The sequence below is a fragment of the Fukomys damarensis genome, unplaced genomic scaffold (genome assembly GCF_012274545.1).
Source record: "Fukomys damarensis isolate Sample0158 unplaced genomic scaffold, DMR_v1.0_HiC HiC_scaffold_9, whole genome shotgun sequence".
Lineage (NCBI taxonomy): Eukaryota > Metazoa > Chordata > Mammalia > Rodentia > Bathyergidae > Fukomys > Fukomys damarensis.
Window position 1 is genome coordinate 21801250 of NW_022900921.1, and position 12275 is coordinate 21813524.

General features: G+C 41.6%; 1 protein-coding gene across 3 annotated transcripts in view; it reads left to right on the forward strand.

The window, feature by feature from the left end:
* The window catches only part of Dock2 (dedicator of cytokinesis 2), a 418217-nt gene that overhangs the window by 323995 nt on the left and 81947 nt on the right, over positions 1-12275 (forward strand). For all 3 annotated transcript variants that reach the window (XM_010622200.2, XM_033761620.1, XM_033761619.1), the window contains 2 exons: positions 1368-1466; positions 3806-3900. In XM_010622200.2, coding sequence (XP_010620502.1) covers positions 1368-1466; positions 3806-3900 — 194 coding nt within the window. The remainder of the gene's footprint in view (positions 1-1367; positions 1467-3805; positions 3901-12275) is intronic.

The following is a 12275-nucleotide window of genomic DNA, read 5'->3' on the forward strand; positions in this document are numbered from 1 at the left end:
AGCACCTGTTATATTTTTTAATAAAGGATAATGTTTTATAAACAGAAGCAGCAATTTATTATACTAAACCCATTGTTTTGTTTTGTTTTTTGTACTGGGGATTGAACTTGGGACCTTGTGCTTGTGAGGCAGGTAGTGGAACCACTGAGCTAAATCCCCTGCCCTTGTTTTGTTGTTTAAACACAATACTTCCAAGGCTAACTTTAATAGCAGTGACTCCTGGAGATGCCTGCATCATGCCAGCCAGGCATCTTCTGCAAGTCCACCCTGTGTGGGTCACAGTGGGCCCTCTTCTTGCCAAGACAGCAGCCTGAGTGGGATCTTGCACAAGGAAGTTGAGAGTGACTTCTCGCCCCTTTTGGATCAGTGATCATTGTTTCCTTTACCAATTCCAGAATAGACCTCTATCCATGGTGCTTTAGGTGACAGCATGAGCAGAAAGCACACCTGAAAAACACACATTACCATCTGGGAGGGATAAAGCATTAAAGGCTGGCTGTGTATTCTGGTGCCCGAAAGGGTGTGGTTCTTATCCCTCCTCTCTCCCAGGGATCTTTCCAGACCCACCTCCCCTCCAGATCTCTGCCATAATTTCCCCCTTGTTTGGATCCTTCTGGCCTTTGGTCTGCTTTACAGATCCAGCATCCTGTACTTTCTCCTTCATAAAGGTTAATCGTGTTTTTCCAACTAGATCATAAACTCACAAAGAGCAGCACCATCATCTCTTCTCATTGTTAAAATCCTCCTTAGACTTATCATGTGTGGATCCCTGTGGGTTCTGGTTTCTCTCACTGGCTGACTCATGGTAATCCAATACCAGGTCCTTAACCCCCCCAAAACCAGGTCCTTCTGCAGAGAACTTTAATGTGCTTCAGTGTATTATAGGGTATCTAAGCCTTTTGGCAATTTCTCTGAGGGAAGATATGGACTGTCCAATGGATTATTATCTCACATTACAGATAAGACAATTGAGATTTATACATACAACACTATGTATCAGAAAATGAAACTGCCTCCAGGATCTTGACATAAGCTGGATTTCCTGACACTCAAGCAGTGCTCTTCTCCCAGTGTACAAACAGCAAATCAGATGATGGATCACATCTTATTTTTATAACTGAAGCTCTGATTGCAATCCCAGATACATAATAAGTGTTCAATGAATGCTTGTTTGGTAAATGAGCAATAAGGTAACATTTTCTTATAGGGAAGTTTTACATACTAATCTGGTAAGCAGAGTTTCTCCATTGTTTTCAGACTTATCAGGGATGGTTGGGAGTTGTCCAGTTTGAACCCCAAGAAGTGGAGAGGATTGATTCCATGGTTTTTCCCCACTTGTTCATGGTGTTTTTCTTTATTTCTTGCAGAGTCACTTTGTGGCATGCATGACAGCCATCTTAGACCAGATGGGTGACCAACACTATTCCTTCTATATTGAGACCTTCCAGACCAGCTCAGACCTTGTGGTGAGTCTGCAGGATGCCAGGGACAATAGGGCAGGGGAGAGAAGTGTGACATCATACTCTCGGTTTTCACGAGTTTTGGGACCTGAAGCTCTCCCCACACATCTTGAGTATATGTGTGTGTTTAAGGTTATAAACATGTACGTTTGATTCCCTGTTATCTCTGGAGTATGTCTTTAATCCACGTCAGACCTGATGGTACCATGTAACCTGTGTGACTGGTGAGCTAACCTCCCTTAAGTCTTGGTTTCCCGTCTGTAAGGTGGGGATAATATCTATATCAAAGTGTTGTGAAGGAGTTGTGCGAGAACATAGTAAGGGCTCACTAAGAGAAAGCGATTACAGAATTACCTTAAGATAACAAACGCAGAGAGGAAGTTGGCCATTGAGTCCTCCTCTTCTCACCTCTCAGGACCTATTTGTAGGACTGTCTGCCTGTGGCATGTGCCTTTGGCTCCTACCTCTGCAGCAGATGACTTTATCAATGCAGAGACCAGCCCATCTTGGGGGTATAGCAGAACATACTTTGCTCTTGGTGTGGACACCTTTGTCGCTGTCACCTTAATGCTGCCAGACTCAGGAGTCCTGCTGTCGGGAGCTCACGCTTAGCTCTCCTTGGAGTCACCAAGGACTCTAGCAGTTAACAGTCTCAGAGAGTGGCTCAACACACCCATTGCCTTTCCCCTTCATCCGCTTGCCAGCAAGGCACTCTTCTCCCCACTTGAAGCAGGATTGGGACCTTTGTCCTGGATTGGCAAAAAAATGTAAAGAGTAGGAAGCCAAATAACCCATGTCTCTTCCCTCACATCTCTATGCCCTGCAATATGGAGATAGATTCCTAATTGTTTATTTTTTTATGGAAAGAAAATTTTCTTGGTAAGGAATGTGGAAATGGGATTCTTATTTATTAAACATGCACATTTTCTTATTACCAGCCTCACAACAGTCTGACATGGGAGTTGGGACTTATAGTTTTCAAGTCTACAATCTGCTTGCTCAAGGCTTCATAGCTAATATATAGCACAGGCTGGGAAACCTTGGTGTTTTCTATGCACCATGCTGTACCTTCTCATTGAGAAGCCACATGGCCCATCTATGAGGCTAAAGCCATCTTCATCCCTATAGCAAGGGGATGTGCCCATCATGAGACCCAAACTTCCCCAAGTGCTATCAAGGATAGATAATAATACCCACCTCCACCTTCACCCAGCATTTAACAAGCATTTACAAGGCTGCAGGCCCTGTGTTAAGCATCTAATAAACAGCATGCACTTAATCTGCATAGTAATCCCCTGAGATAGATGTTACCCCCATTCTACTGATGTGGAAGCTGGGACTTAGACCACTGAGATAATTTTCCCTAGAAGCAAAGCTTGCTGGAAAGGAACCAATGTCATTTCCAGAATTTTGCATTTTAGCATAATGCAGTAATTATAAAATTATGTTCTCCTTAGCCTCACTATCCTGTGCCATAGATACACACACATGCACACAAACACACACACACACACACACACACACTCTTCAACCAGGGCTGATCTACTTTTATTTATTTCATATATTGGGTGTCAGATGAGATTTCTGTTAAACAATGAATTCTGCAGTTGAAATGATTTGAAAACTACCTGCTTAAGGAAAGAATTCTGAGTAGGCCCATCTGGATTTTAGGATTACCTAAAGCATCCAGATGATATGGCTTCATTACCTCCAGCTTGATTCTGGTCTTTATCTGGAATTTGTTTTCTGCAAAGATGGAGACCAAGTTTGGCCCCCTATAAAATCTGATAGAGTGTGTTAAAGTCCACCTTGAACCTCTTCTAAGGAAAGGAAAAGAGTCCTTGTCACTGAGTTTCCTTTAAACTGCTCGTGTGCATAAGTGTGACAGAAGAATTAGCTCTGTTTACGGCACTGCTAATTAGATGTTCATTTAAATAATAGTTTGCTTGCTCAATGACCTGAGATGTTTTCATATAGTGTAGATTATTTCCTTCTTAAATACATATTTGGGAAAATGATTATAAAATTGCCACATCAATGAATACATTTGCTTCTTTATTCTCAAAGACAGAATTAATAGTGCTTTATTTTCAGAATGTCTTCTTGTTCCATATTCATGTTCCACTTATTTGTGAAGCAGTCTCTTGGTAGCTAACTTTTAAGCTTCCATTTACAGCCCACTGCAATGAGTTTCACTGCACTGCTTAATGAAAAGCTGTGTCCCTTTCCTTTCTGTCCCTCTACAAAGTAATGCAGACAAATTCAAAGAACCAACAAATCTGGACATGCACTATCAGTTCCTATAGAGCAGGTTAACAGGTGGGGTTATGTGTTAACTCTTTCAGGATTTCTTGATGGAGACCTTCATCATGTTCAAGGACCTCATTGGGAAAAATGTGTACCCCGGAGACTGGATGGCCATGAGTATGGTGCAGAACAGGTGAGCTGCCACCTACTTCCCAAGGGCCACCGTGCCCATCCCTCCCACTACTGGCAGAGATAAGGGTCCGTAATGAGAAGGAATTAAGGTATTAACAGATCCTTTCCTCCTGCATTTAAACCCAACAAAGAATACCTTGCCAATCTTAAAGCTACTCAGTGTCCTCCCGAACTTCTGATTCTTTGTATCTCAGTTACAGCCCCATATTTTATCTGTGAATCCTTCCCTGGAATCTCAAGACAGGAAAAAGTAGAAAGTGATTTAAAAATTATATTATTTTTAAATTTATTAAAATAGTAAAACCTAGCCTGGCGTGGTAGCGCACACCTGTAATCACAGCACTCGGGAGGCTAAGGCAAGAGGATCGCTGTGAGTTTGAGACCAGCCTGGGCTACATAGTAAGTTCCAGGTCAGTCTCAACTACATAGTGAGAACCTATCTCAAAAAACCTAAATAAATAAATAAATAAATAATAATAAAGCCTATCCTGTGACATATGGTAAAGTAACTTTAGAAAGTATTGAATTAAACAGCTTTGAGCAGGCTTCTGAGCTATGGAATTTCTCAGAGCTTTTAATACATTGATGTGATTTTTCTAAGAGCAGGATGTAGGATACAGCGTTTTGCTGGTTGTGTAATGGGTGTGTCTCTGTATGTGTATACAATACCTATTAGCATCTTATGGAAAATAAGTGTAACCCAAGTATAGCTCCAATCCCACGTGGCCCCGTACAACATGAGATAAAAATAATTATAGATATTTTCAGTCTTTTTGTGTCTTCAGTATCATTTCACCAAGATGAAATCCAAGTCATAACACTCAGCAATGTTTATGGATATTCTCTTTCTCTATTTCTCTGGCTCCCAGTATTTTTCACAATCTGTGATTTCCACTGGTCTCCCCCAGAGCCTTATTCTCAAATCTTATCCACAAATTCATTTAAATGGGTCCTTCTTGACTCTCCTTTCCTTTCCTTTTTCCTTGCCTTAATCACCTGTCCATTACTGACACGAAGTACCTGCTGTATGCACCTTAAAGGAGGAAGGATTTATTTTGGTTCACTGTTTCAGAGGTTTCAGTCCAGTTGACTAACTCCAAAGCTGAAATATCATGGTGCAGGGGCTACCAGAAGATGCTGCCCACCTCATGGCAGCCAGAAGCAGAGAGAGGAATGAGCCAGAGTGAGAGACACATCCTCCAAAGGCGTGCCCCTAGTTGCCAACCTCCTAATAGCACATTTAGCTATGAAACCATCAATAGGGCCAGGGATTTAGCTCAGCAGTTTCACTGCCTGCCTTGCAAACATGAGGACCCGAGTTCGATCCTCGGTACCAAAAAAAAAAAAAAAGAAAGAAAGAAACGATCAATGGATTAATCCACTGGCTTCTTATTTTATCTCCCTCTACCTAGGGCCTTTGTTCTTTATCACAAAAGTCAGTTATTGTCTGGCAAAGATGGACATGTCCCCAGAGGTTAGAAGAGGAGAAGTCAAACGGGCCAACCTAGAATTCTCTTTAGTGGAAGGGAAAGAAGAAAGACTATGAACATTGAAATATTAGTATTTTCATCATCAGATACATTTGAGAATTTCTCCTTCATGTATGCCTGAGAGCTGACTCCAGCCCAGCTGGCCTCCATCTCTGACCTTCCAATTCTTTGAAAAGATGTTCTTTTACTCTCTGAATGCCTGAGAGCCTTGTCTGTGACACTTTTGTCCCAGTGCTCTTGGGTCTGCTTTAGAAACTGGTATAGGGGTTTGTCAAGGCAGAAGGAAGTATCTGTGCCTCTGGTTACAGTAGAAAAAGGCAGATCGGCTCTGCAGTACATTGCCACCTTGCCTGATTCTCCTTGTTTACATCACACAGGTGGAAGGCTGGCTTCCTCAAAGACCAAAGTGCTGATAGGAATCAGGCCTGGGTCACAGAGACAGATCCCGTACAGTCCTAATGTCTAGACCAGCTTCTAGGCCACAGTGCAGTTGTGTAAAGCCCATGTCCTAAAGGGCCCTATGCTAGTTTTAACACTTGACTATCATCTCATAGTTTTTAATTTTTGGACAGGTGGACTTGCATTTTCATTTGGCACTGAGCCCCACATTATGCAGCTAGTCATATCTGTATCTATGACCAGTCATCTTGGATTGAGGTTGCACCCACCTTTTGTGCATGTGGGCCCTTTCCCTGCTTGCCAGCAAAAGTTACATGTTTTGCCAAATTACCTGAAACACTCAGAAGCTGTGGCTTTAATTCATTGCATCCTCCATCTTGGATTTACTGAGTTTCTCATTATAGCCTACTTTTCCCTGTTTCTCTGATTTTGCATAAACTATGACTCTACTTGGATGCCCCTCTTAACCCTCTAGACCAGATGCCACATGGAAGCATCCTGCAAATTCTTAGCCACACAATCCCTACCTTGTGGCCCTTGCTCAACACCCAACACCCCTGCTCTGTGTTGGCATGCCTCACCCCATTATAGCATTATTTCCCTGCTTACAGCTATCTTGTCATATGACTGTTTCTGCCACTAGAGAATGAGTTTCCTAAGGGCAAGTTCTTCATCCACCTTATCAGTGCATTTCTAGCTCCTGGTACAGAATTTAACATTTATCAAAACATAAAGTGAACTTTGTATATCCAAAGGGCACTTATTGATTAGAAGTTTTAAAGAATTTAAACTTGCCTAAGCAAAAAGAAAATTTATTTCTTCAGATAACTGAAATAACTCAAAAAAGCATGGTATGTCTAGGAGCTCAGACAGTGGTACAAGGAATCTGTATCTCTATCTCTGTTTTTTTTTAAACCTCTCTTGGCTTCATTCTCAAGCAGATGTTTTCTTTTGAGTGGAGAAAATGGACTCTACCAGGTGCAAATAAAAGTCTTGTTAGGCTTATAAACAAATAGAGCAGAAAGTCTTATAGAAAACCTGTCCAACAGTAGGTACAACACAAGTCCGCAGCCTAATCTTCAAAAGTCCAGCCTGGGTTACATGCCTGTTCACAAATCTCTGTGGCCAGAAGAATGTCACACTTGGTTCTCATGACCTTCTGTGAAACTGAGGGTGGTGTGGCCAGTTCTCCCCAAACCTCAGAGAGCAGGGAGCAAAAGGGAAGCAGGGGACAGAGTTCTCCAGAGGTAAACCTAGGAGGTGTCACCTGAAAAAGGAAGAGATGCTGGACAAGCAAATGTACAAATGTCCACCACTGATATGGCTTCAAGGAACTGGGGCAAACGTCCCCTTTTGAGCCACCTCCACAGCTGTTCTGGGAGAAACATGTGCTGAACTACATGAGTATCATTGTAAGACATCTGATTGCGAGATCTCAGCTTGCAACGGACTTCAGTCCTTTCTGCAATGGGGCTCCAGAGAGGATGATATAATGATCCTTGTTTCTCCATACCTAGAAAATTAGAATATAACTTTCTCAGGGACCTAAGATGGTAGAATTATTGCCCAAATAGAAACATTTCTTTCTCTTAAGGATCAACCAAACATTTGTCTTTACTTTTCAATCTTATTTTTAAAGGTAGACTTAGGAAAACAGCCTAGCCTTCAGAATGCTGAGTTCTGCCACCTTCCCTATCTTGGGGAGTCATTTAACCTTCTGGAGTGTCAGTTTCCTGGTCTGAAAAAAATGAAGATAGCAATAACTCCCTATGTAGATCTTTTTTCCCTTTCTGGTGAGGATAGAATTGAGTCACTCTTTAGTAGAGCACAAGAATCTGAGAACTCAGTAAGCAGTAGCATCACCATTGCTAAGTGATCAGCAAATTTAGTCTTAGATTAGAGAAGCATATAATAATGTCAACACCAAAAAAGGTGATGAGTTTTGTTCCTCATGAGCCCATAACTATGAAGGTAGATTCTCTTCATCTTCTGGCCCCAAGAATCTTTTACATTTATGGAGCCCTGAAAATTATCTCACTGTTTTTGCATTTTGTGTGCTATTATAATAGTTAATATTTATTAATCAACTAGATCCATCGCTGTTGTAAATGCTTTACATGTATTAAATCATGTAATCCTCATAACAAGCTTGCTATGATAATGAACTAACATAATCTGCATTTCATACATAGGAAACTGAGGCACAGAATAGATAACTGGCTTCTCAATGTTATATCACTGGTAAGAAACAGAGAAGTCATTAGAACCCGGCCCAAGTCCCTAACCTCTGCTGTTTCACTTGGGAAACACATTGTGGGCTTGTAGTAAATACAATGCCAAGATAGGAAACTGGGTCATACATCTATGTAGTGGGAGATTTCCACATCATTTGCAAAAACAGAGCATAGACCATGATTTAGCCTAGCCTGGTATTCCCCAGGACACCAGTCTCTCCTCTTCAAAATTATGTAACTACTCATGTGACCAAGGCAAACATCACTTCTCAGTCTGAACATCCTAACTAGCTTTCTTTTTTCCTCTTTCTTTCTTCTCTTTTTCATTTATCCTTTGCTCTTCTTCTGTTCCTTTTTTCCTTCCTTCCTTGTTTCCTACTTTCCTCCCTATTATCTATTATTATAATGTATATGTTCTTTATAAATTTTTATTGTTTATGATTTATGTATATGTGTGTATATGTATCAGCTATTCTTAGATTTTCTGTTTGTTGGAAGAGAGAGTGGAGTTTTCTAGACCTGAATGTCCCCCAGCTGTGGACTGTTTGTGTATGCAAGCACAGACATAAAGACGTGTCTCTTGCAGGAAATACTTCCTGCTGGAACATTTTTCTTATTGGTAATATGCAGCATGAAGTAAGATCTGATTTACGTGATGTGGTTAATTTTTAAATGATCAAGTTCTTTTTAATGTTGTAGATTAACAAAATTATACCTAGGAATCTCTTTTCTGCACCTTGATCTGGAGTGCTAGCATTTCGAGGGGGTTTAAGGATTTATGCCCATTCCTAAAGCATCTCTCACGTGCAGTCAACAAGCATGAATTTATTGAATGCCCTGGGCATTCAGGGAGGTAGGGAGTGCATATGTCTTTCAAGCTATTGTTCCAGAAGGCACAGAGCTTCTGTCTACTGGAGGAGAACAGTACATATGCCCTGGAAATATGGCCAAGTGTATAATGACAACCATGCTTTCAGAGCCCAGAGCCGACACAGAGAAGTTCAAACTTCTGATTGCCTGGGTTTGAATCCTGTCTCCACTGTTGTATGACCAAGTTATTTAACCACTCTGTACCCAGTCTTATATCTGCACTGACTAGGTCATGATTAGGTATTTTTGTGAGTTAGAACAATGTTGACACATAGCAAGCACTACATAAATGTTAGCTATTGTTTTTATTTTTATATTCCTGTGGTCTGGATATACCCAAAATACTTTACAAAGAGGTAAATGTTGGCTGGATGCTGTCTACCTTTGTTGCTGTCGTTTAACATCTAATTCTGTGTCAGCCATGTCATAAGCACCTAGTAGGGCACAACAGTTAACCCTAGGAAGTTCAGCAAGGCAGCGTTCAATCATACTGTAGTTTGATGGGTATGGGCACAAGTCCTTGAAAACCACTCCCCCTTTCTCATACCTACCTTAAATTATGGTGACTATTCATTTTTGGAGTTCTCACTTCCTCTTATTCACATCACCCAGAGACTGGGGATGGGAAGAGAGAGAGAGGCACAGCTATTCCTGATAGCTAGATGGCTCAGGATTCCAAATTTGTGGAGGGAGCTTGCTGTGGCCCCCAGTTATACAGGAATTTCGAGGCAGCTGGGCTGAGCTATGTCTGACACCGAGCTCTGAACTGTGCCAATTCACCCTTTGGGTACGTGGACCTTTTGTGCATTGGGAAGGGACCAGTTTAAAGACTGAAGAAATGGGTGTCTCACTTCTTAAGAGTAGAGGTACAAGAGCTTTGGTCCCTTAGCCAACTCTTATGTCTCCACCTTCAATTCTGGACCAGTAGAATCAACTACACCCCATGAACCACAGGGGAAGAGGATTCAGAGAGGCCTTCCCTTTCCCCTTCTTCATTGATCTCCTCAAAAGGTTGTGCCTACCTTCTGTTCCATCTTTTATTTACATGACCCAGCCCATGCGAATGGGTCAGTGCTGTGCTGTTGTGTCACATTGGCCTTATTATCTACCTCAGCTCTTCCAGCTCCGAGCTATGAGGTGGTAGTAAGTTAAGAATAGTAAGTTAAGAATAATAAAGATGCCAGGATTGTATTCAGAACTTTTATGAATGGAGGCACTGGGCCCCCACTTCATATGCTCTATTTAGCCTTCATAAATGGCTTGTTCTACAGTTGATGCAAATGAGATTCACAAAGGTAAATGTCATGGCTCAGAAGAATGGTACTTAGAGCTGACCTAGACAGGTACCCAGACCAAAGAGTGGTGTCTGTAATTCATTCAGGCTCACTCAGAGGGGAACTATAGGGACTCTCAGCTGTTTCTTATAACCAAGATTTGTTCTGCTGCATGAGGCAAGTAAAGAGCTTGGGGCCTCAGTGAAGCCTCATGCAGAGGAGTTTTTCCAGTATCAACCCTGGGTTTGGCTCCTCTTTCTTCAGCTTCTTTCTGCTCACAGTAGCTGGTGTCTATGTTTCCTTGCTCTGCTGCATATAGCATCTGGCTCCTCACTGACTCTGTTCATGGCTTCTACTCATGGTTCTGGTCCATTGTATTCTCCCTGGAAGGATTCAATCTACTCCTGTATAGGCTTGGGTGCCCCCAGTGGATAGAGCACCTGTGAGATACTCCTATACACACCAAGCCAACCCAGGGAGGACTTTGTGTGCCAAGTGTTGGCCCTGACCCAGCCAGCTATGAACAGGGCAGCAGCACAACATAGGCACAGTAAGGAGACACCTTAAGCCTGGTGGCTTAAAGAGCTTTCCAGTACTTCAAAGGAGCCAGTGTGCTTTTTTTAACTAGCTGAGGCTTTAGAGAAATGCCAAGCTAGGATGAGCCTGGAGGACCCTGCTGCTTATTAGCCATGTGATCTTTCTAAAGGTCATTCTTTTCTTCTGTTAAATGGGTGTAACAATAGCAGCCACTTCAGAGTATGGAATTAACTTGGAGTAATGTTGCAGAGCACTCAGCACAAGGTGTACACATGATAACTTGACACTGCCATCATCATTATTATTAATAAAGTGAGCTCATAGCTGGGACTGAGCAGAATCACAAAGATTTCTTGTGGACAGACTAGCACAGTGGTTAAATAACTACATTCTAAAGGCAGTGTGCTTTCATTTAAATCCTGATTCTACATGTACTGACTGGGTTATTGAAAAGGTTACCTAAACTCATATCTCTATGATGGCAAAATATCTAGCTCAGAGAGTAATTGTGAGATCAGAAAAGACAGACAGACAAAAACTAAAAAAAAGAAAGATGGCAAAAGGGAGCAAAGGAGGCAGGTAAGGAGGGAAAGCATTTGCTTAGTAGAGAACCTGGCGCAAGTGGGCGATATGATTGTGATTATTATTACTCTCATACAGCCTGCTAAGCATTAGGTTGAAGTTTGATAGTGCCCTTTGTTTTCAACAAGTCATTTTGTTCAGAACAGCAAGAGAGTTAAGTGGGTTTTCATTCTAACTTTTCATCACCATATTAGTGCTTAGATTTTAAGAACAGTTGCTTAAAGATGAGGTAAGAGAAGGAGGAGGAGACAATGGGGGGAAAAAGAAAATGAAAAATGAGAAGGAAAAAGGCCTACTTTTACAAATCCAACCAGAGCACCAAAGTTAAGGGGTCTCAATGTGTGGCTATGGAGGAGAGAAAAAAGTTGACTTTCTCCTCTGCCTCTTCCTGCCACTGAGTCCTATTAGTATAGGACTGGTCAATTTCTGGTCACTTCGCTGGCCTCTGATAGCCAGAGACAGGGCAAGGCTGGCAAGCAAAATAATGATTGTTACTGGAACTCCTGATAGCTCTGTTGCTACTGAGAAAGTATAAAGCCCCTCATTTTGGTATCACATTTCAGATTCTGAGATGTTTTTCCATAACATGACAGTCACTCGATAGGTTTCCATCTGGGGAATCAGATAACTAATCTTTAAGGAGGAAATACGAATGTTGTTTCAAGGCATATTAACAAATTAAAATACAGCAAAATCAAAGAAACCTCACTTTTTGACAGCCTGATTGATGGGAGCTTGGATTGGATTTTGTGGGATTTTTCACTCTGTCTTAGTGTGGTCTTGCCTACCTCAAACATATTTCTAAACTGCTTCTTGTCCTTTCCCTGTCCATTTTGCTGTTTTTCTTTGTCTTTGGAAAAAAAAAAAAAAAAGAGCAATGTGAGGGAGGGATCTGGAGCCACCATAACTACTTTGCTACTGTTTTCAGTGTGTCAAGAATTGTACTTAGCTTTACCACGATTGCTCTTTCACAGAGGAGAAAACTTGAGA